Here is a 24,388-nt window from a genome sequence, read left to right as displayed (position 1 = left end):
GTCATTGGGCAGGGCTGTATCTGTCTGCATCGTGATTCGCTTAGTGATCTTCTGCTATCTTCATCGCGTGTAGATATCTTGATTGATATACTTTGGGAGTTGATTTCTTTCAGTAGTCTAAGGCTTTGTGTTTGCAGAATGGTTGTACAGCAGGGAGCAGGGCATGGGGTGGAGCACTCAGTGTGGTGATATGTCTCAGGGCAGGTATGGGTGCAGGTTGGGGATGTTATGCTGGTGCCTGTGAACGTGGGCACCCAGCAGCCAGGAGGATGTAGCTGTGAGGGTGCACCAGTCTGGGGGACATAATCCTGGTGTGCCCTGGTCTAGGGCATGGGGTCCTTTGTGCACATGCGTAGAGCTGTGGCAGCAGGTCGGCTTATGCCTTTGTGGATTGGCAGCAGCTGTGACCCAGCTGTGCAGGTCGGCACTTTCTCAGAGCTGGGAAGTGAGGCTGAGGGCTGTGCGCATGTGCGGTTCTAGGACTGTGTAAAGTGCGGTTCCCAGAGCTGAATGACATGATTGGGGGCCATGTGCATGCGTGGGTCTGGTTGTGCTGTGAAAGTGTGCGCTGAGCTCAGGGATCTGTGCGTTTTTAACACAGTCTCTTCTCTGTTGTTCAGATTGGATAATTGTAGTGCTCTATCTTAAAGTTCACTGACTCTTTCCATTGTCATCTCTCTTCTACTGTTGTGACTATCTAGTAAGTTTTTAAGGTTATTGTGTATTTCAGTTCTAAAATTTCCATTTGGTTCTTCATATCTTCTGATCTTTGCTGAGATTTTCTATCTTTCCATTTGTTTTCAAGAATTTCAACCCTTCCTTATTGGACCATTTTTGTCATTGTTGCTTTAAAATCTTTGTCAGATCATTCCAATGTTTGTGTTATCTTGGAGTTGGCATCTGTTGATTGTCTATTCCTGTGCAGGTCATGATTTTCTTGGTTTTTCCTGTGTGATAATTTTGAATTGTATCCTGAACATTTTGAATATCATGTTACAAAACACTATGTCTTGATGAAATCTTATGGAGAATGTTGATGCTTTTGTTTTAGGAGTGAGTCAACCCCACTGGGTTCAGGAAGATAAGTTCTGATCAACTTTATGTTGTTTATCACCTTTATATCAGTTCCATTCCCAAGGCCTTTATAGTATTCTTTGAGACTGTCTCGTATGTGTGCCGCCCATTGGCCACTCTAAGTCTGGGAGGTGATCTATCCATGTTTTAGCTTTAAAGTCTGTGATATGCTGTTTAGGGGAAGATCCGTGTATGTGCAACTTGGAGGTGATCCCAGGAGTTTATAAACAATGTTATGGCTGTGCTTTTCCAAACTCTTCCTACTCCATAATCTCAGTATTTTGGGTTCCTTGGGGGCTCCTCTTTTTGACACTCTGGTCAGATAGCTGGAGCTTTGTTTACCTCACTCTGCTGCATAGATCTCACAGCTGTGTCCATGTTTGTGCCAAACAACAGTACGACAGAGAAAGAAAAAAGAGTAACATGGATTTGTCCACCTCTTGGAACCACAGTGCTTCTGACTGAAAAGGAAGTTCTCGTAGTTTCTGGTGGTTGTTGCCGCTGCCGCCACAGAATTGCGTGAGGACTGGATGAGAGAGAATAGAGAAGTCAGAAAAAAATAGACAATTCTAACCTCCTCTGAGGGTTAGAAGACCTCTTTCCCACTCTTTGAGCCAGAAGTGAAGGCTGATTCTAGAGTTCTCTTTGAGAGTACTGATGCCGACTTCTGATTTTCATGCTGCCTTGAATGCAGTACAGGCTAGGAGATGCCAGAGGGGGCGAAGATGATAAACTTGCTGTTGATTAGCTGATACTTGGGAATCTGATCTTCTTCCACGATCTGCCGCTCGTGTTTACTGTTCATGGTTCTCAAATAGCTGCTCCACGCAGGCTCTCCAGGTTTAATAGCTGCACTCTGTTGGAGAGAAAGAATGGAGTATGTTTTCTCCATTATACCCAGAAATGAAATATCTGAAAGTTTTCTTGGAGGCTCATTGGCATATGCCATGCATGAGTTTGGTGTTGGGACAAAATAAGGGTGGATTTGACAGATAAGAAAGTGTCATCTTGTTTTTTGGTGGAGGTGGGCAGCAAGGCGGTGAGTTCTTGTTGGTGTCTTTTCCAGAGGCATTTTTGCAGCTGTGGCTGCTGTTCTCCAGATGATCACTTTGTGACCTTTGAAGTCTGATTTGTAAATAAATACACATTTTGCATTGGAAATACAAGTTGGCCAGAAGTTTGTGGTTCCTTAAGCAAATCAGCATAGCTTTGCTGTTTCCCTGGAGAAGTCACCCACTGGTTAATGTGGGCCCTGCTCTAAGAACACATTAGTTCAGCCAAGAGCATGAACAGAGGGATGGCGGCTGGGGGCTGGTGTTGGATAAGGGCAGACTTGGACTCCAGTCTTGGCTTTGTTGCTTAGTAACTCTAAGCTATTGACTTTCTCTAACCTCTAGTCCTGTATGTGTAAAATGGTGATAATAATCGTGATGCTTATATGCCATGATTGTTCTGAGATTAAATGAGATAATTAAATAGCGCCTTACCAGGGAGCATCCTGGGAAAAGTTCTCTTTTCAAGCGGCTGCAATTTCCTTTTGTTGATTGCAACCCCTGTTTGTAACTGTCATCGTCATTCTTAAGTTTTACATTAAAAATAGTATGTGTTTACTGATATAGGTAACTAGGTGGTCACTTCCTAGGAAATTTTATAAGCATATTTATTTGTATCTGTGACCCTGTATCTCCACAGTGAAAAAAGGCGGGTTGGTTACAACTACATGTTTTTCAAAAGGCTCCTTAAAAATGTTATTCATCCAAATTTGGAAGCCTGCATTTGAAAGGTAAAATAATTTTATTTTTTTGCAAATATATATCACGATACTACTTGAAGGTAAGAATTACATATTTTTCTTTATTCCCTTTTACAACACATGTTGGTCTTTTGCATAAAATGGGTACTAAATCATTGCTAGCATAGCTATTTTAAATTCATTTGCTTTTGAATAAGTTGTTAGTGTGGCTATAACACTTTATACTGAACATTTTACCAAAAATATATTAATAAGTACAAGCCCCCAGTGATAGGAGGAGATAGAAGCATTTTTTAAATGCAGCATCCTTTGACCAGTGAGCAGGCAGAAGTAAAGTAGGCTGCAGGTTTTCTTGTTAGTATATGAGTAGAATCTGATCTACAGGCTGTACCCTTCCTGTGAGCGCCAAGTTTTAATTAAAATTTAAATTGCCCTTTTGAAAAAATCTCAATTGAATGATTAAAACAAATGAAAAAAATGGCTTCATTTTAACTTCTGTGTTGTCTCTGAAAAGCTTGTGAAAAGGAAAGACCACAGAAAAAGTACTCACAAAGGAGGCAAAACACTTAATCCTTCAGTGTACTTGGAGAGACTGACATTCAAGTGCCGCTGTGTGTTCCTGAGCTCGAGGACCCCCTACAAAACACTGTGTTCCCAGAGAATAATGGACCAGGAAGAGTGATAAACAAACACACTTTACAAACCACCCAAGCAGAAGAGCATTCTGGAGAGACAGGCTTGGGTTACGACAAGAGTGAGAGCTCTAAACAGGGACGTGTTTAACCACATCCAAGATTTTGCAAAAAGCTGAAGCTAGAGGAGCCCATTTCTCTTTCAGAGACATGTGGAAAGTTTATAAATTACGTAAGGATAAGAGATTGGAGCATTTTCATTGAAAATGTGGATTTTAATTTCAGAGAGATTGGATGTTATATATTTATATATTCAGGTCCTTTAATTAAAAAAAAGAACTAGAGAAAAGAAAGGTGTCCAAATATCATTAGCAAAAGTGCTCAAGAATTTAGTAGAGATTAGCTAAGCATATTTAATCCATACCAGCATGTTTTAAAGTTTTGGAGAATAATAGTTGTATAGAATATTAGCTCAAAACAAAGTAGAAGTTTATTCATGGGTAAATAAGACTAGGAGCCATTAGATTATTAATAAAGCAGTATATTTTTTATTGTGGAACTTTTCAGAGCTTATATTGGGGAGAAGGTTTGTTAAGACACATAGGAACATTCTTGATTGTGTTGGAAATGTGTGATTTCTGTTCATATTACGCCTTTGTGTGGCAGCGTGTCCTTTGCCTGCAGGGTCTCCTCCACATCACCCCACAGTGCTGGTTTGGCCAGGCAGACTGTGGTGCTGCTTTCTCACCTCCTAGAGTAGCATGGAGTAGAGAAATACAGCACTTGTAGGTATACCCTTCTTATGTTGTGTTTTTTCTGTTTTTCTGAATCCTGTCATCAACTTGAACGGAGGTATGATGCTCTCAAAAGGAAATGTGCATCTGGCCTCTTGATTATTACACAAATAAAGCGTTTGTTTCGTGGGAACAGTGAAAAGAGCGATCTGGAGTTGATTGCTGTGGCTGGCACTCCGTGGCTTGTGCAGTAGCCCCTGGATAGGAATCATGGCTGCGCTCAAGTCATCAGGGGATTTGCTCCCCTTCACCTGTGATCCTTTGTCGCTTTAGAGGTTAGACACAGGAACACGTCAGGTTTTACCCATGGCAGTGTAGGGGAAGGTCATTATTTGAACCCGAAGCAGCCATCTTATGGCCAAGAACTGTGTCACGGGCACACTGAGGATGGTAAAGCTGGAAGATTTACTTGGTTGATGGGGGCAACTGGCTTTTGCCCACCAAACTCTGGATCTCTTCCTTTCTTGAGATTATGAAGGTCTTCCCTGTCTAAGCTATGTTAGTTGGATATGTTGTTGTATGCTGTATTAGTCTCCTAGCTGCTAAAACGAACACCATACAAGAGCTTGGCTTAAACAATGGGAATTTATTGGTTCAAGGTTTTGAGGCTAAGAGAAGCCCAAAATCAAGGTGCCAACAAGGCAGGCTTTCTCTAGAAGACCGTGGCTTTTGAGGGCTGCTGCTGGTGACCCTTGGTCCTTGGCTTTTCTGTCACAAGGCAATGCATATGGCAGCCTCTTCTCTTTTATTTTCTGGGTTCTGTTGGCTTCCAGCTGTCTTGGGCATGCACATTAGATATTTTGGGTTATAACTCCACTTTTGTTATTTATTTCCTATAGGATCTGAACGACAAATGCGTAATATGTAACGAAGCATCAATAGATTGGGATTCATAATGTATAAGCATGTAACATTTCACAAGAGCCACATAAAGGTGGGGGCTGGTGGGGGTTGGAAAATAAATTCTGTATACTATTGAAGTTAAGTTGTTACCAAAGAAAATGAGATTGTTACAGATTTAAGATGTTGAGTATAGGCCTGTGGTAACTACAAAGAAATATTGTAGAATATACAAGCTCATCGAGACAGAAAGGAAAGTACAGGTTGCCAGGGGCAGGGAGCAGGAGGAATGGGGAGTTAATGCAAAATGGGCACAGGGTTTCTTTCTGAGGAGACGGGAAAGTTTTAGTAGGGGGAAGTGGTGAAGGTATTACAACATCGTGAATGTGATTAGTCCCATTGACGGGTATGATTGGGAGTAGTTGAAACGGGAGCGTTTATGGTATATATATATGTTCTCACAATTAAAAAAAAGAAAAAGTAACTGAAGGCACAATTATAATTAAATTAATACTTCTTCCTGGATGGGATCTAACAAGGGAGGAGAGAAGGCTCAAAAGGACATTATTGAAGCATATGAAAAAGATTGGAATGTGTACTTCTTAAAGCTTTTTATCAATGTTGAATTTATTGAACTTTATAACTGCGCTTAGGGTGATTACGTAAGTGAAAACCCTTGTCCTTAGGAAATGTACGTGGCAGTATTAAGTATTCAAGGAACATGGTGTATACAACTTGTACTGAAGTGTTCAGAAAATAGAAAGATGAATTGATAGATTGATGGATAACTGGAATGATACAGGAAATGTGGCAAAGTTAAAATTGGTGGATCTGAATAGCATTTTAGTGTCCTGGGCTTCTCAAAGCAAATACCGTGAAATGGTTTGGCTTTGAACAATGGAAATTTATTTGCTCACAGTTTTGAGGCCAGGGAAATGTCCAAATCAAGGCATTAGCAAGGTGATGCTTTCTCCTTGAAGACCGTGCTTTCTGGAGCTGGGTTCTGACTATCCTTCATCCTTAGTTTGTCACATGGCAAGGCTCACGACAATGTCTCCTGCTCTCTCCCTTCCGTTCTGGGTTCTGTTGGCATTCATCCTCTGCCTGCTCCATCGGTGGGTTTCTCTGTGTTTGTCTGAATTCCATTCTCTTATGAAGGGCTCCAGTAACAGGGTTAAAATGTCTTCATTGAGGTGGGCTACACCGAAGCTGAGTTAACCTCATCACATGGTCCTAGTTATAATGGGTTCACAATCACAGGAATGGATTAACTTTAAGAACATGTTTTTCTAGAGTACATTTAGTTCCAAACCATCACACTGGAAGTATAAGGGTATGTTGGAATTCTCTGTGTACAGGATTTGTGTTATTTTTGTAACTGTCCTCTAATTTTGAGAGTATTTCAAAATAAGGGTTTTTTTTTTCTTTTAAAGAATCCCTGTGCTGCTATTGATATTATATTTGCAATACAGCTTTAATATTTTCAAATCTACAACTTTAATATTTTCCTATCTATGCCAGAACCATCTGGAATTAAGCCATTGTAAAGAAACTAGGCATATTTCTAATCTGGTAAAATATGTTTGATTTGGAGATCCAGTTTACCATGGTTAGTTTTTATTAGGGATACTTCAGAGAAGATATGAACAATTTCTGTGATAAGTTTTCTATAAAAACATCTGTCAAGTTTCTTATTGCACATTAAATTTAACATGCTGAGAAATGCCAAAGAAGAATTAATTGTGAGCAGTGATGTCATCAACATGGTGATGTAAACATCTCTTGAGAAAGCCTCCCCAGAGATTTAGCAAATAAAAGGACAACTCCCACTTGTTTTGAAGTTTGGAGGATGGTAGAGACTGAAGAGTGAGTCCATTAGTACTGAATCAAAGAAACAGAAAAATCTCAGGAGTCATCTATCTTGGACCACTGGCCAGTTCCCATTTCCACTCCGCCTCATGGGTCCCCTGCAGATCAGGAATCACAGCGAGGCAGCATGCATCCAGGCCCCTTTCTCCATGGACATATACTACAGGTCAATTATAGCAGTGAGGTAGAACTCCACACATCTCCGAAACCAGGGTGAAAGACAGGTGCTGAGGAGTGCTGCATCCAAAAGGGCCCTTGGCAGGGGTGGAGGGAGACGCCCATAGAAAGGCTGCAAAGCACTGATGTGACCCATCCAATTTCAGTTGGTGGGACCACCTGAAGGCAAAACGGACTTTTCTGAAATGACCCAGTTTTCTGGATTGACCCTATCTGGCTCCCTGGGGGTGGGATACCCTAATAGGGAAGAAACCAGAGACAAGAAAGCCTCACAGAGAGGATAAAAGGTGGTGTGGGGTGGGGGGAGTTAATCTGAACTATGGTAAGAGAGGATGGTCCCAGAACTGAAACATGTAAGGAAAACAGGGCACTAGTGAAAGAAGAAAATTTAAACAAATCATAGGAGCTAGGGAGAAAAGTTTGCACAAGAAAAGGACAGATCACGATTCATGGAGATGAAACAGAAGAAAGGAAGCTCTCTCCTGGAGGTAAAACAAGTGCACAAAAAAAAAATGTGGCCTTAGAAATTGCACTCCATGTCCAGGGCAAGAATCAGATGAAGAAGCGCTGAGAAAATCTGAGTAGTTAAACCTGAACTATTCTAAAGGTCTAGAATAAGTTAGACCAAGTGTCAAAGAAGAGACTCAACACAAAGCCAATTGACAGTGAACCCATAGACAAAGGAGAGATTGACCTTTGGAGTTAACCAATCAAAAGGCTCAGAGGCCTAGATATCAGCAAAAAATCGTAAGCCATACTAAGAAATAGGAAGCTATGACTCAGTCAAGGGAAATAATTAAAACTTCAGAGGTGACTCAAAAGTTGGAACGACTAATCAAAGATATTTAAGCAAATCTTCTAAATCATGTTCAAGGAGATGAAGGAAAATATGGCTAAAGAGATAAAGGATATCAAGAAGACAATGTGAGAGCATAAAGAAGATTTGAAAGTATAAAAAGAAACATAGATTATGGGGATGAAAGGCACAATAGTAGAGATTAAAAAATTAACCTGAGGCATGTAACAGCAGATTTGACAAGCAGAAGAAAGAATCACTGAGCTAGAAGACAGACTTTACGATAACTTGTGTGTTCAACTTTATGAAACTGCAAAAGTGTTTCCAGAAGTGGCTGTAACAAAGCTACGTTCTCACCACCACCTTTGCATAATTTTTTACTTGGTTAAATGTTTAGTATTTGGTCTGAAGTGCCCCCCCCCCCCCACTGTGACAGGAGGGACACTGGAGTACCAGATGGAAGCAGAGGTGAGGGTATGACTAACGGAGACCCAGGCTCAAAGGCTGTAGTGACCAGATACAATTCCGATAGCGGCAGTTTGAAGTAATGGTGGAAAGACCTAGTTTGGAGTTGGACATGCGGTAGCTGCTGACAACTGAAAAGGAGCCCCTGGACTGTGTAGAACTCCAACTTGGCTGCAGTAAATAAAGCTTTAGCTCCAGAGGACAAGACTGAAAATAGAAAGAGAAAAAGGGCCCTCACCCCTGCTTTGAGCCCATGGCAGGGCTGCAGCCCTGGGATTCTCAGAATTTGGGCAGAGACATAGGATCAGGGAAGAAAGGATCACAGAGCTGGACCTCGGAAACCACCTTAGGTCTGCTTACAGTGAAGACGCCGCAGGGGCCAGCACCTTCCCAGAAATCAACCTGTGTGAGTGGCTCCGGCCTCAGCCCCGTTGTAGAGAGCGGAGGCACTGATATGATAATAGCAATAACCAACATAACTTTTACTAAGTACTGTTCTAAGTGCTGCAGATATATATTGATTTATTTAATCTTCAGCAACCCTATGAGATAACTGCTGTTATTACCCCATTTTGTAGCTCAAGACCCTTAAACACAGAGAGGCGTAAAGTAACTTGCCCAAGGTCAAACTGGTAAGTGAACAGCCAGGATTAAAATCTCCCTGGCTAGCTCCAGAGGCTGTGGCTGTTACACCACTCAGCTAATTGCCACTCGTTTTCATCCTCTTCACTTCTGCCTGGGTCAGCTCAGAAACTCTGAACCAGGATGAGGGCTGGGAAGCTAGAGGCAGAGAGGCGAGGTCCTAGTTGAAAGTTTAAAACAAAATCATCAGGCGGACAAAGGCAGTAGATTCCCCTGAGAGTAAGCAAGGGGAAAACATTATAGAGGAAAACTATGCACAATATTTCTTAAATTGCTTAAAACAAAACCCACAACCTCCCTCCATTAAGCGTTGCAACTACTACTTGAGTTACCTCTAAGATAGGTCTGATAGCAACGAACTAAAACATTATCCAATACAGCCTTTGCGTGATTGTGAAGGCCATGATTTTTTTTATTGATTTGAAAAATATATCCTCCTATTCTCCACTTAGGAAGCTTTTGTATAAAGTAACGAATGTTAAAAAACAAATGGTATCTTAAATAAAATGCTTTTTTTGTTTTTTTCGGAGCATTAAAAGAAAATGGAAAAATTTGTTGAAACCAAAGTATCTCCAACAATGCCTTGTAATTTTCCAATGTCTTTATATACAAAATATTCAGTTTTTTAAGAGGCTTGTGAGTCATATCATCATCATCAACAACAACTATTTATCGAGCATCCAGTATCCTGATCATAAATAAGTGAAAGCAGGTCCTTTAGGAACTGTTCAGAGAATGGAGCGAGATGAATGGAGCTAGATGCAGAGAGATGAGACCGTGGTTGAAATCAGGCAGACATAAGCTAGAGAAAAACTCTGGAACATCCCAAATACCCCTGGAGTTTCTATGCCCATCTCCCTTTCTCCCTTCTCTTTGTCCCTTGTTTTGTGAGAAAGGCCGTGGGTGAGTGCTCACTAAGAGACAGGCACTGTGCTAGCATTTTAGATGAAATAGGTGCGTTATTGCCCTCATTTTACAGATAAGGAAACTGAGCTTTAGAGTTTAAGTAACTTATCTAAGGTCCTATAGCTATTAAATAGAGGAGTCAGGTGTCTCTGACCAGAACCTCTGTTCTTACCTCTGTGTATTTTGTATCCCCTCCCTTTATTTCCCATCACCTTTTATTTTTTGTTCTCTCCTGATCATACTATAGAAAAGAAATGCATTTTTGATGATTTGATGGATTTATTGCATTAGATGGTGTGTGCTGTTTGGGCCTGTGGTGGCCCTTGTTGGGGGCAGGGCTCAGGACAGGTAGGTGGCTCTTGAGAACTCTGGCCATCCGCGATCAGGAGGGAAAGAGAAAGGCCAAAAGCTTAAGTACTGTCTATTGCAGGGATTGGTAAACGTTGACTCTCAGACAAACCCAACCTGCTTCTGTGTTTCCTGTGACCTGAAATTGGCTTTTACATTTTTAAATGGTTAGGAAAAAATTAAAAGTAGAGGAATATTTAATGATCGATGAAAATGGAATGAAATTTGAATTTCAGTGAACATAAGCAATATTTTATGAGAATAAAGCTGCTCATCTATTTACATATTATCTGACAGGTTTTATGCTACAGTGGCAGAAGAGTGGTTGCCACAGAGATCAAACGGCCCACACAGCCCAAAATATTTACTGTCTGGCCCTTTAAAAGTTTGCTGCCCCTCGATCTTCTGGAGCAGGCTGGGGAGGCTGTCCACTTCTCGAGGACCGTGGCTGAGCCCCAAGGGGACGAGGTGGCGGCAGCAGCACGGTGTTTCCTGGTTGAGAGCCCGCAGCCCTGGGTTGGAGCTCAGTTCCACCAGTACCACCTGTGAGACCTTGGGCAAGGTACTTAACCTGTCTGTACCTCTGTTTCCTCATCTGTAAAGTGGGAATAACAAGTGTTCCTGCCTTCTTGGGAGTGTTATAAGGCTTACATTTATACATAAAGCACCTGCGCAGTGCACAAAGAAGATGGTACGTTCATGTTCATGTGTGGGCCATGACATCTTCTCCAGGACAGGTATGATGGGGCCCAGTAGCCCTCAAAGCCTGGCCTTCCTGGGCAGGGCCCCAACCTCAGAATTTTGAGAAACTCAGGTGTCCCGAGACCTGTCTGTGAGCCGCCCTCCTCACCTGGGCAGCTCCCCGTTGCTGTCGCTTCCAGGGCCCCACCTTGGCACAATGATGGTGGCACTGCAGTCATGTGTGGCTCCCTCAGGCTCCTGAGCTCGGGCCATGCCGTTCTCACATGGACCTCTCTTTGAGTCCCATCCCAGTGGCTCCTGCCCTGTGACCCTTTGTCCAGAGCAGGGGCGGACCCGGGCTCTGCTGCCACCCATGTGCCACCTCTATGGAGCACCTCCTCACGCCAGGCCTTGGCTAGGCATTGTGCTCACAGCATCACCAACCCCCACGAAATCCCTGCAGAGAGGACACTGTCCACAGCTCGCAGCAGGGAAGGGGTCCCCTCCTTCGTGCAGCCTCTCCTGCATCTAGGGCCTAGGTGTACCTGCTCTCCCCGGGAGCCCATGTCGGCTAGAGATTGGCATCCCCAGGGAAAGTGGGAGCTATGTCCTCAACCTGATAACTGGGTCCTTTCTGCCCTCCACCCCTGGCTGCCCTACCCTCTTCCCCAGGGCATGTCTGTTTCTCCAAAATATAATGTAAAGTGGGTGCTCAGTAAATATTTGCTGCACAGGGATCCATGCAGGCAAGTCAGACAACAACCCGAGTGGGTAGGCTGGCACCTTATCAAGCGGCATCCTGGGGTCCAGCAGCACCTTTAAGCCAGGTCTGCTCTTCCTCCACCGGGTAGCTGAGGAAACAGGTGTAGACACGTGAAGTGGCCTTCCCAAAACTACAGGCAGTGGCTAGCAGACCTGGGCTTCCGACCCGGAGCGTGCCCTTGGCGGCCGCGGAAGGCGAAGCGGTGGTAAGCAAGGTCACGACTGCGAGCTCCCTGCGGGCAGGGCTTGCTGTAGACCCCAGGGCTGGAATGTACCTGGCCCAGGGTAGGCTCTCAACAGATATCCATAGGCTCTCAACACGTCCCAGTACGTGTTGTAGTGGCCCAGGTGTAGGCGGGCCAGCCGCCCTCTGTTTGATGGGGAGCAAGGGAGAGCTTGTCACTGTGAATGGAGTGCCACGCTTTACATCCTCAAGAATTAAGAAATTAAATTAGTGTGTTTTGTTGAATGAGCTTTAACTTCTTCCCTGTCCTCACCGTGGTCCATTGGCATTAGTGTGATAGAAAATTCCTCAGCCCTGGCGCATGTCATCACCACCGGAAATAGCTCAGCACGCACTGCTGTGATGAAGCACGGCCACTCTCTCTCCCCCACAGGACCGCAGATGGCCTTAGAATCCTCCTTCTCTGTGGGGAAAGTGAAAGTCTATTTATGCCAGAAAAGTCTCTGGAAATTTACTTGTTTCCAAGTATTTATCCATTCCTGTAACTAGGACCTGGCTGGAAGGATTTCTGGCTTCAATATCAGAAGCAGAATTTTCCAGTTGATGCCACCAGTGGTTAATAAATTGTATCCATGTAAGTAGCAGGTTTAATGATTCATGTTTTTACATAAAAACCCTGCGTTTAACACTTATCTGTTTGCACCTGGCACACCCCAAACCCTCTGACTTTGATCTCATGACCGTGTGGAGCTCTGATGAGGGGTGAGGAAATTCAGCTGCAGAGAGGTTGAATGAGTTGTCTGAGATCCAGTGCTAGTGAGTAGCAAAGTCAAATCTCAGTCTGGCCTCTTGACTTTTGGGGCCATGTAGATTTGGGGACATAGCTCAGAGTCTCTGTCTTTTAATGTCCCTGATTTCCAAGTGGCAAAAAGACCTCAAAATAAAGTATAACCCAAAGAGAACTCTAAAACATTTAGAACCAAGTTTTGTCTTCATTCTTCATTTGCCTGGCAGCATTTTCTGAAGCAATGGATGTCTAAAAAGTGTGTGGGATGCAAGATGCCATGCTTGCAGCAGTTACTAGGCAGAATAAAGAAAATCGGGGAAAGTGTTAGTGGCAGCTCCACTTCTCAGCTGCCAAGGCCGTTTGCTTTTTGTTCACCTGAAGGACTTCTAAAAGCACTTCATTTTCCACTGGTGAAAATTAGGAAAATTGTGTTTTGGGGGCAAGCATTGTAGTATTAAAAAACCATTTGACTGAAGTATCTGTGGGCGTGGATTTCATTCTTTGGAAAACATAAAGGTTTGTGAAAACAAAAACAATTATGAGTTGATGGAGCCCTCGTAAAAGATGTGTGCAGAGGTTCCTTCTGTTGTTGAGATCTTGTACAGTGTATTATATAATTGCTGAATTGCTACTTTTCTTGATTGCCTCAGTTTTAAGAAGGGAAACAGCATAACCCCAAACAATGCAATGCGACTAATGTTCTAAGGGCAAACGCTGCATCTGTGGACTGCTAGTTTCTCACCCAAGGAGGAGGAGGGGAAGAAACCAGCACTGATTGCATGCCTGCTGTGTATCAGAGTCTCTGCTAGGCTCTTTAGATGGGTTTATCGCATTTACATCTTCACAGCAACTCTGTAAGGTAGATAGTATCCACATTTTACACATTAAGAAAAGGGCAGTTAAATAATATGTTTAAGATATTTCCCCTTTAAAGCTGGAAATTGAAAAAAGGTCATATGATTCAGAAACCCTTGCTCAGTGCTAATGGGGCACAGTTATTCCCCTTTCCTTTCTCCCTCTATGATGACTCAGGAGAGGGAGAGGCTCTCCTAGTCCTGAGCTAGGCCAGGTCTGTTGCATGACAGTGGAGGGGCTTGGGTCAGGGACAGTTTTCCCCAAGTCCCGCACTCCTGGGTGAAAATGTCCTACTTGAGCAAGTCCTCTTGAGGTTCTGGGAGCCTCCCACTTCTTCATAAGCTGAACGTTCTCTGAGCAAAGGTAGACATGGTCTGTTTTCCATGTAAGAATGACTTCTGCCTTCTTACCTGCCCAGTGAAAGCCCCCCTCCAGCGCCTACAACCGGGGGGAGGAGGGGGAGCTTAGCCTCTTACAGCTTTGGATGATTTTGTCACCGTCTTGTGCTGACCCCTCAGTCTGGGTATCTGATAGATTCAGACTTTGTTAACAACTCCAGAGAACAAGTGTATCCCGGGCCAAGGAATTCCTGCTTCATAGGTGCAGGCAGGGGATGCAGAATGGCCACGGGAGACATGTCGTTACTCTGCACGTGCGTTTTGGCTGAATGTCGTGGGATGTGTTTCCCTTCTAGGTCAAATTATAAAATATATGCCGTAGGTACTCTCGACTAAATGGGCGTCTGTACTAGCGCAATTCAGCCACCTTCTGGGTCCTTTTAGACGGTTTTGTTGATAACTAGAGATACTGCTCAACAGTCATAGCTAAGAGCGTGGACTTTGGAGTCAGATCGCCAGTTCATTGCGTAACCTTAGGCAAGTTTTCTTAACCTGTCTGTGCCTCAGTTTCTTCATTTGTAAAGTGGCAACAGAAATAGTACCTACCTCACAGGTTGTTAGGAGGATTGAGTGATAGAATATCTTTAGAGTGGGACCTTGCACATAATGAGAGCTGTAGACAGTTTTCTAGGATGCTGCGGGCGTGATGATGGCAATGTCTGAAAGAGGTTGATAGCATTGGTATGAAGATGTTCAGCCCATAAGCTCTGAATTATATACTTGCAAGTTACTGCAGACCAATGAGAAACACTAGTGGGGCAGCATCCCGCATCAGCGTAGTCCATGCGTTGCTCTCATACTGAGTGCCTGTATATGCCATGCACTGTGCTTAGCATCAAGTATACAAAACGAATGAAACACCGGAGTCTGCTATTGTGGAATTGCACACTAGCTGGTCAAAGTTAATTGTTCAGTATCAGGGCATTTCAAGTAATTTATCGAGATAATCACAAACATACAATACCATTAATGTGCATTTTCTTCTCTTGTAGATTTTACTGAATATTTTATAGCCCCTTGGAACATGCATAGCTGCGCTGTCCAGTCAGATGGCCACATGTGGCTGCTGAGTAGTTGAAATCTGGATAGTGTGACGAAGAAACTGTTTTAAATTTCATTTAATTTTGATTCATTTTAATTTAAAAATTTAAGTAGTATAAAATGTTTTTTCATTAAATACAACTTTATGATTTTAGTAATACTACATTTTACCCTAACCTTTGAAAACTTAGCATCCAAATTGACATGTGCTCTTAGTATAAACTACATATCACATTTTGAAATTTTAGTATGGAAAAAGAATATTAAATATCTTATTCATATTTTTAATTTGATTGCATGTCACAGTAATAATATTTTTATATGTTTGGTTATATAAAATGTTAAAACTTATTTCTCTTTTTAATGTAGCTATTAGAGGTTTAAGATTATATGTGTAGCTCTCGTTATATTGCTGTTAGCTAGCACAGCTCAGGAGTATCCTTTTTGTAAAGATAAATGCTGTATGGAGAATTCTTATTAGGTTGGATTCCAAACACATTTGCCTTTATGAAATAGCTTTGTAGCAATCAGTCAGGGTCTAGTTAGATAAACAGAAGCTATACTTGGTATTTCAAGCGAAGGGGATTTACCACAGGGAGATGGTTATATCAGGGTGGAGGGCTGGCAGAGCAGAGAGGGTATGATGAGGTAGGTCAGATATTAATAACTTCAGGGAGACAGAACCACGGAGCTGGGTGCGGGCGGTGGGGGGCCTGCATGACTGGTGCTGGGAGTGCCAGAAGAAGCTGGGGGCTGGAACTGAGGTGTCCTCTAATGCTGGAGAGATGCTGAGTAGGGCTGGAAACGGGAAGAGAACCCCTTCTTCCTACCTCTTCCTGCTTCCACCCAGTGCCTCCCATGGGCCAATCTTAATAGAAACTCGGCAGCCAAAGGATTCCAGGAAATACAGATGATGTATTCCTGGTCCCAGCATCATGGCCGAGTTGGTGAGCTTGGGGCTGAGAGACGGCAGGTGAATAACCAACACACTGGCTCCAGGTAGTTTGCTTAACCTGACAGTCTCCCCTCCCTCCCAAGCTCCCCCCCCAAACTCCCTACCCAAGCTCCCCCCATGCTCCCATCCTGTTCCATCCCATTTCTCCAACCATCCAACCAGCCAGTATTCAGTAATTATTATTTGCCAGCAACTGGCAATAGAATAGGGAATAGCATACAGTTCTATGCTAAAGGGGCTTACAGTTTAATTGATGGGTGATTGACAAGTAAAACACAATTTTAATATGGTTTGCCGGTACCTCTATAGGGATAAATTCTCACGGACAAACTAATTGGGGGGTTTGGGAAGTTTTTTTTTTTTTAGAGGAGGTGATGTCAAACTTGAGAAGAACGGAAGTTGGCCTAGTAAAAGAGGGGGTGGGGTGGGGAAGAGGAGCATTTTCTAGGCTAAGGGCACAGAAGGAAAAAAAAACACAACTAATTGTAATTAAGCTAGCATATGGAGCACTTACTATCAGGCAGTGTGCAAAGCACTTTAAACATATTATTTCATTTAATTCTGACAACTTTTTGTGATAGGTGCTATTCTCAACCTTAGATGAAGAAAGGCTCTCAGGGCCATTAGAAACTTGCACAAGGTCACATTTCCTAAATGGCAGAGTCTGGTCTCAACCTGCTTTTGCGTGACTGCGGAGCTGTCCCCTTAGCTGCATGCTGTGATATTTCCCAGAGGGCAGTGGGCTAGAGAAGGCAAGAGACGGACCCTCTGAGATGCTGCAAAGAGTTGAGTGTGGATGGGGGTAGGAGAGACGGTGTGTGGGGGTCGGGGTGGGGGAAGATGAGGCAGGAGAGGTGGGCGGCCCTTGACAAGGACCTCGTAAGCCCAGCCAAGGATTTTGGTTTTGCCCTAAGAGGAACTGAGTTAAACAGGGGCACAAGATGAAATTTGGAATTTAGAGTAACTTTAAAGCTCCCATCAGTTCTAAAACTCTGTGACTCTATACAAACTTTCTTTCCTTCTGTTTATATTTTAATGTAATCACTGGGAGATTTGGGTTTAAATTTACCACTTGTTGTTTTGTTTTCTGTTTGTCCCATCTGTCTTTTGTTTCATTCCTATCTTGCCTTCTTTTAGACGGATTGTGTAATTTTTTCTTTGATCCCCTTCCCAACTTTGCTTGATTGCCACAGAAAATAAGTGAATTAGCACCCCTGCGTCCCAGGCCATAGAAGGATGGTTTATCTCCTCTGGACTGACGTGCTTTTGTTGTCATGTCTGTTATTTTCCTATAAATCTTGAGCCCTGCAAGGTATTATTTTCTGCAGCTGGTGGTATTTAAATTTACCCACGTATGTACCTTTCAATTTATTATTCCTTCTTCTGTTTCTTCTGTGATCATTTTTCTTTTGCCTGAAGAACACTCTTGGTATCCTTTGGCTTAGGTCTCCTTTCATAAACTCTATTTTTGTTTAAAAGTATGTTTATTGCACCTTCATTGTTTTTTTTTTCCCCTAAAATTAGCAACGTCTTCCCTTTTTTAGGCATTTTTTTTTGTGTAGTATAACATACATACCAAAAAGCAGTAACTTTCCAAGTACACTGTAAGAAGTAGTTATAGAACAAATTTCTGAGTTTGAAATTTGAACTATATGGGTTATAGTTCCACAATAGCAGGCGTTTCCTTCTAGCTGCTCTAAGACACTGGAGACTAAAAGAAATATTAATGAAATGATTCAGCACTCATACGCATTTGTTAAATCCTGATTGTCTGTTATAGCTATTCCTTCTTTTTTAATCCTTTTCCCAATCTTTAGGGGTATTTGGGCTGCACCTTCATTCTTGAAGCATCGTCTCATTAAGTTTGGGATTCTAGTTTGGTGGTTATTTTTTTTTCAGCACATGGAAGATATTGTTCCACTGTTTTCTGGCTTTTTCTTGTTGCTGCTGAGAAGGGGCTACTCTGAACATCTGAAAGCCATTTTTTTCTTGTTTTTAAGATTTTCTTTGTTTTTGGATTTCTGCAGGTTTACTAGGATGTGTCTAGGTGTGGATTTTTTAAATTTATGCTGCTTGAGAATTCTTGACCCTCATGAACCCACGGATTGACATCTTTTATTGGTTCTAAAATATCTTCAGTTACGATCTCTTCTCATGTTGCTTCTGCCTCATTTTTTACTCCTTTTCTTCTTGAAGCCGAGTAAATACATGTTAGACATTCTCACTTCCTCTACTTCCTCTCTTCTCTGTTTCATCTTTTTTTGTTGTCTCTCTGTGATACATTTTGGGTAATTTTTCTGACAACTTATGGTTAATTAGTTCTCTGGTTCAGTTATATCTTGCCAGCTATTAAACCCTCCCACTGGTTTATTAATTTTGATTATTGCATTTTTTTTTAGTTCTGAAATTTCTAACTGATTCTTTTTTGTCTACCATGTATATTTTTATAGTTTCCAGTTCCCTACTGAAAGCTTCAAGGTTTGTTTTTATTTCTTTGAATGGTTTAAGTGTAGATAGTCCATATCTGATATTTCTGTATTTGAAGGCTGTATGTGTTTCTCCTGGTTCTCACTTATCTTTACATATGTGTGCTCCTGAGTCTGGTTATCTTTGTGTGCTGAACAGTATATTTGTGAAATTACTTGTAGAGATATTTTAGGGCCTAAGATGATTGTATACCTTCCTTCCTAGAGGTTTTCTTCCTGCTTTTGCCAGGGTTCCATGGGAAAGGGGGGTGACCTGCTTAATCTGAGTTCAAGGATTGAGATTCCCTGGATTACTTTGCTGCCAAGCAGGCTCCAGCATGCCCCAGGGCTGTTTTACTTTGGGTTCACCCTTTCCTTGAGCTGCATCCCTCTGGGGTCCCCCTGTGAACCTGGGATTGCTCACCCCATCTCCACCTTTGGTGGTACCTGGATTTTCCTTTAGTCCTCCTTGGCCCTTGGAGCTATTAAAATGAGAAGCTCAGTTTCACAATTCTTTCTTCAAAGCTAGTAAATACTGGGTACTAATTATACCCACCTGGATTCTGATCTAGATTTTGGTTTGGCAATTCCTCACTAAATTGATATCTCTTCAATACTTTTTTTTAAACTTTTTTTTAAAAAATCATGTAACAGATATACAAAGCAAAGAAGTAAAAAAGCAATAGTTTTCAAAGCACTCTTCGACAGGTAGTTACAGGATAGATCCCAGAGTTTGTCATGGGCTACCATACCATCATTTGATACTGTTAATAGGGTGTTTTAATATATTTTATCCTGTATTTTAAATAGTTCTTATTGGGAGAATTGGTCCTGATTTCCTACCTGCCATTACTGGAACTGCAGGATCCCCAATTCTGACTTTCATATGGTGAGGTTGGTGGTCCAAAAACTGCGTTTGCTCTTGTTTAGGAAGATGCTTTTATGGCACCTTTTCTAGTGCACTTCTCTTTTTGGGACAGAGTAGGAGGGGATCATTCCTGTATTTATTTGTTTATTTGGGAGGAGGATATGTATAATTATATCATCCTTCTTCCTGGCAGATGAAGCCCTGAGGAATGAGAACTTCTTTTGAATGGTTGAGAACTGGTGGTTTGGTAGATGAGGAAGAATATTTCCAATTTCATTTTTTCCCATTAATTTTTCTGTTTCCTTCTAAGCATCTGATTTGAGCAGACAGTTCTCTATTTCAGCCCTTCCATTGAGGTCACATTTTACCCAGTCCAAACCCTCTGCTTATGACATCACATCCTCTCATAAAGGAGAGCTTTGTACTTCTGGGGGTGAAATATAATTTGTGAGAGAAGCAATTTATTTTATAAATACAGCTCAAGGAAAAGCAGCATTCACTGGAGTACCAGGAACAGGAACCAATCCCCTGTCTTCTCAGCAAGCATCTGCTGGTTTAGGCAACATCAGCTACTCCTCCAAAGGCAGTTGTGTTTTCATATATGAATGCATTGGTTTGAAATAATTACAAGAAAACAATGTTCCAAATGTGTTGCAATTTTATTATAAATGAGTACAGATTTTAAAGGATGAAGCACTGTGGAAATCAGCAGTTAAAAATTATGTTTTCCACCTGAAGACTCAAGTGAAGGGTTAATATAAGTAGAGATTAACCCTAAAAATAGTTGACCATGAGAGATGCTGTTTATAGTCACAGGTACATTTGTTGTGGCAATTTTTCTCCTTCAAATCTGCAGATGCCAAATTCCTGTCTCTGAAACACCAGACTTCAAAATGTTTGACAAAAGCCACTCAAAACATTTAATATTTTCAATCTGCATCTTAGAAGAAACCTTCCAATTATTAGAGAAAAAGAAATTTAAGATCATTTGGTGTATAGATTTATCCATCTGAAATTTCATCAGCATAAAGACAGCTGCAGTGAGTACAGTTTTCTTTCAGCAGTCTTCATTTGACATTGCTCTCTAAGGAGGGCTGAGAAGACCAGAGCAAACGTTTTGGGGGTAAAAGCTTGAGATACCTGGAGTTCTTAGTTGTACAGCCTTAACTCTAGATGTGGAATATGAAATTAGACCTTAAAAAGGGGCAATGCCAGCTGATGTCATTGGTCGCAGATGGGTACTATGAATAGAAAATATTTTTCTCTTGATTAAATTGATCTACATCTAGCTCCTAAGTGTATATTTAATATGATTGTAGAATGGACTGTAATGAAGTTTGAGTTTTCTATATGTTATGTGCCTTCATATTCTCTTCATTAATATGGCTGAAAAGTTAATAAAAGAAAGTAAGGCATTAGGAGTTTGGGTGGGCCTAAGTAGAATGACCTAACCTATGTGATTGTATCTTTATCTGAAACATGTTAAGATGTTACCTTTCAAGTCTATTGTTACCTTTTCAGATACATTGTGGATCACAAAGGATTACAAAAGAATCCTGTTGCTTAGCAGCCGGATTATATAGGATGGAATTCCTTGCAAGAGCTTTAAGTGTTAACTCTTCAGAAATTGAGAGTAACTTGAATACTGTGAACCTCTTAATTTTAAAAGATATGAATTGTGCTCAGAAAACAATCATGATGAAGAACTGTCTCAAAAGCAGGCAAAAATGATTTCAGAACTATTTGAATAACTACTTTCCAATTTAGAAAATTCAGCCATTAGAATTTTGAAATAATTGTTCTGAAAAATAATCTCTCTTAAGGTTCCATCTCTAATGGATTTATTAACCACCTCTTTTCTCTAGTTGTTGTATTGTTATACCAAACTCCAAAAGCCGGGTGTATAATGATGCATTTAATTTCTTTCTGCCTTTCACAGAAAAAAGTCTTTGTTTTTCTATTAAGTTGAATAATGGTTAGAACATTAATTGTTACTGGAGATGAAAAGAATCATAATTGAAATTAAATTTTTTTTATTATTTTATCAATTTTTCAGTGTTGACTGATTGCTTCTGTGCCTGCCATTTTCTCTTCTTCTTGAGTTATGTTTTCTGGGATGGACCAGCAATAGCAGGTGATTCCATGCGGGCAGGGGTGAGGGCTCACTAGGTTTCTTAGTTTGTTTGCGCCCTCATCTGTAAGTGCAGGAAAGTGTGGGTTCTTTAATAGAGGGTGCATGTTGGGAAGATGAGTGTTGACGTGTCTCCTGACTGGTGTGAGTGACTCTTGTGTCTAAGGGATCTTAATTTCTTCCCGTGCCTCTTTTCTCTCCTTCACCACCAAGCACCCAGAGGAGGTAATTCTCCAGTCTCCTCCCTCTTCCAGGAGTGGTGCCTTCCCAGGATGGCCATGTCTGATCTCCTGCACTTTCCAGCCCTTCTTTCATTTCTCCTACGGTCAGGTGTCAGAGTCGTTGTCAGTATTTTCACACTCAGGTGGGCTCTCTTTCTGGATTTTGATCTGTTTTCTGCTGCTAGGCCCTCTCACTTCTTCTCCTTTCCGGTTAGTCTCTGCCTGACTCTCTGGCAAGATTTCTGCTGGTTTCAGCTGCTTGTTTCTCCGCCTGTGCGTAAACTGAAATTTACAGTAAGCTCCATCTCACGGCCGTGCTGTGGGTTGGGCCGACCTGGAGGGTGTGTGCACCCAGTGCCGTGTCAGGGGTTCCCTGCTCAGGAGGGCTCTCGTTGGGTTTCCTGCTCTGTAATCACAGTCCGGAAATGCTTAGTAATTTAGTATCTGGATTTGTGTTTGGTGAATGAAGTCAGGTCATCACAGACCTGCCCTTCTCCACCCTTCACTGCCACCTCCCCATCTCCCTTGGGTGGGGTCTCAGTCCCCCACTCCCTGCCCCTGCCCGGAGACCGCTGCCGCACCCCTGCCCGGGCAGCCACCTGTAGCATCAGTGACTGCTGCCCCACCCCTGCCCCATCGTCGGGGAGGTCCTGACTCTGCTCGTTGTACTTCAGCCCTGCTGGGGGCCCAGGTCTGAGTCCGGACAGCCAGGGTGTGGCAGGACAGGGGTGTCCTTGTCCTCAGCATGACAGCTTGTCCAGTGGGCAGTTTGTGGGCAAATCAGCCCCTGTTACTTTTATTTTCATATCTGGTACTTTGATTTCATAAGGATCAGTTCCCTAAAGTGAGAAGTTCTGGGCTCAGGCCTTATCACTTTCTAAAAAGATTTCAGAAATTCCCACTCCCACCAGCAGTGTAATGCTTGTTTCCTCACACAGTTGCCAGCACCGGAAGTTACCAGTCTTAGAAATTCCCTGCTAATGTGAGCATTGAAAAATATCTGGTCTTGGTTGGCACTTTTGTAATTATTGTGAGGCCATGTGTCACATCATATATTTATTGGTAAGTTCATTTCTCTTCTGTGAATTTCTTAGTCACCCCCTGTATGTAATTTTCTGTTGGAATACTTATCTTTTTCTTATCAGTTTTGAAAGAGTTCTGTTTATTCGGAACATTCACCTCGTTTTTCATCTTTGTAGCATTTTTCACCATTACCACATCATTTGATCTAATGATGCGTTTTGTTGTAAAATAATTAAAATTGAACGTATGTTATTTCTTTTTTAGCTTTCCTGTTCTTTGCCTTGCTTGTGAAATTCTCTCTGATGCTGTGTTATAAAATAATCTCCTAAATTTCTTCTGTTTTTTATCCTCATGAATTTTATTATTGAATCTCATATGAAATAAGAGTTCAGCATCTGTTTCCTTTCAGCCTGATAACTGTTGTAGCCAGTATCATTTATGAAACAAGTCCTTCACTTCCATTATTTGTCATATATTGTTTCCAGTTTACACTTGGGTTTATTTCTGGTTTCTCTAGTTTATTCTGCTGATATATTTATCTATTCCCGTGCTAATGACATATTGTTTTCAATACAATGACTTTATAGTATGATTTAATCTGATGTAAATTTCCCCTCACTTTCTTTATTTTGCAAGTTTCTTGGTGATTGTAATATACCCTTCTATGGGAACTTTAAAATAAACTTTGCTTCCGTTTCCTCTAAGAACTTTTTGGATTTAGAGTCAAATTTTATGTATTAATTAAAGTTGAAATATTAATTTAAAATAGATGTATAATTTTCTTAATATTCATTAGACTTTCTGGTTAAATTTGAGTTATTTTATAGCTGTGGTTGCTATTATGTATAGAATTGTTTTTCTATTTCTTGCAGGTTACTGTTAATATAGTGGAAGACTATTCATATTTATTTTGTCTTGTCACATCAAAAATTGTTCCTTCATTTTGTAGCTTTCAGTGTTGAAGATGAGATTTCTAATACTCGTTTTCTCCCTTTTCTAGGTAACTTTTTCTTTCTTAGTGGGAGCTTATAAAATTTTCTCTTGATTCTGGTAGTTCAGATGTTTCAACAGAATATGCCGGGTTAATAAACCTGTAAGTTTAACTCCTACAGTGAGTTTTCTTCAGTTATTTCACCTTTTTCCTCCTCTAGAGCTATTGATTCTACATTTTAAATTGTCTGAATCTATTTCTTTGCAGTTTTTACCCCTGCATTGTGAAAGATTTTTCATTTGCTATTTTAGATCTATAGATTTAGCCCATGGTCAGTCCAGCCTGCTGCCCGTTTTGTAGAAGTTTTATTGGTGCACAGTCAAGCACGCCCATTTAGGTGTTGTCTGTCGCTGCTCGTGACACAGTGGTACACCGAGCAATTTCAACAGAGACTGTATGACTGCAAAGCCGAAAATATTTACCATCTGAACCTGTTCCAGATCATTATTTCCTTCTCAGGCGTGATCATTTTCTTTCAATTAGATTGTTGAATTTTTTTAATTTTGCAAAATCTTTTTAGTCCAGAAAATCTTTTCTGTGTTCTAATTACTTTGAGGGTTTACGTTCCTTTGTCCTGTAATGTTTTCTTCCTCTGTCTCTTCCATTCGTCCTGTTCCATTGGTGAGATCGGCCTGTTCTGGTTTCGGTGTGGTCATTTCCCTTTAGGGGCCCACATCTCCTTCGTAGATTGGAGATGGCCTCTTCCTAGGTTGGGTGTCCTCAGTTCCAA

General features: G+C 41.6%; 1 protein-coding gene across 9 annotated transcripts in view; it reads left to right on the top strand.

The window, feature by feature from the left end:
- PDE8B (phosphodiesterase 8B) overlaps positions 1-24,388 on the top strand; it is a 303,711-nt gene that overhangs the window by 79,896 nt on the left and 199,427 nt on the right. The window contains exon 1 of one of the 9 annotated variants that reach the window (XM_077139367.1): positions 22,311-22,706. The exons of the other annotated variants lie outside the window; for them this stretch is intronic. Coding sequence (XP_076995482.1) covers positions 22,683-22,706 — 24 coding nt within the window. The 5' untranslated portion in view covers positions 22,311-22,682. Of the gene's footprint in view, positions 1-22,310; positions 22,707-24,388 lie in introns of those variants that run through there. 9 annotated transcript variants of the gene reach the window in all.

The sequence above is a fragment of the Tamandua tetradactyla genome, chromosome 21 (genome assembly GCF_023851605.1).
Source record: "Tamandua tetradactyla isolate mTamTet1 chromosome 21, mTamTet1.pri, whole genome shotgun sequence".
Lineage (NCBI taxonomy): Eukaryota > Metazoa > Chordata > Mammalia > Pilosa > Myrmecophagidae > Tamandua > Tamandua tetradactyla.
The sequence above is the reverse complement of the archived record's forward strand: the minus strand, read 5'-3'. Positions and strand labels throughout refer to the sequence as shown.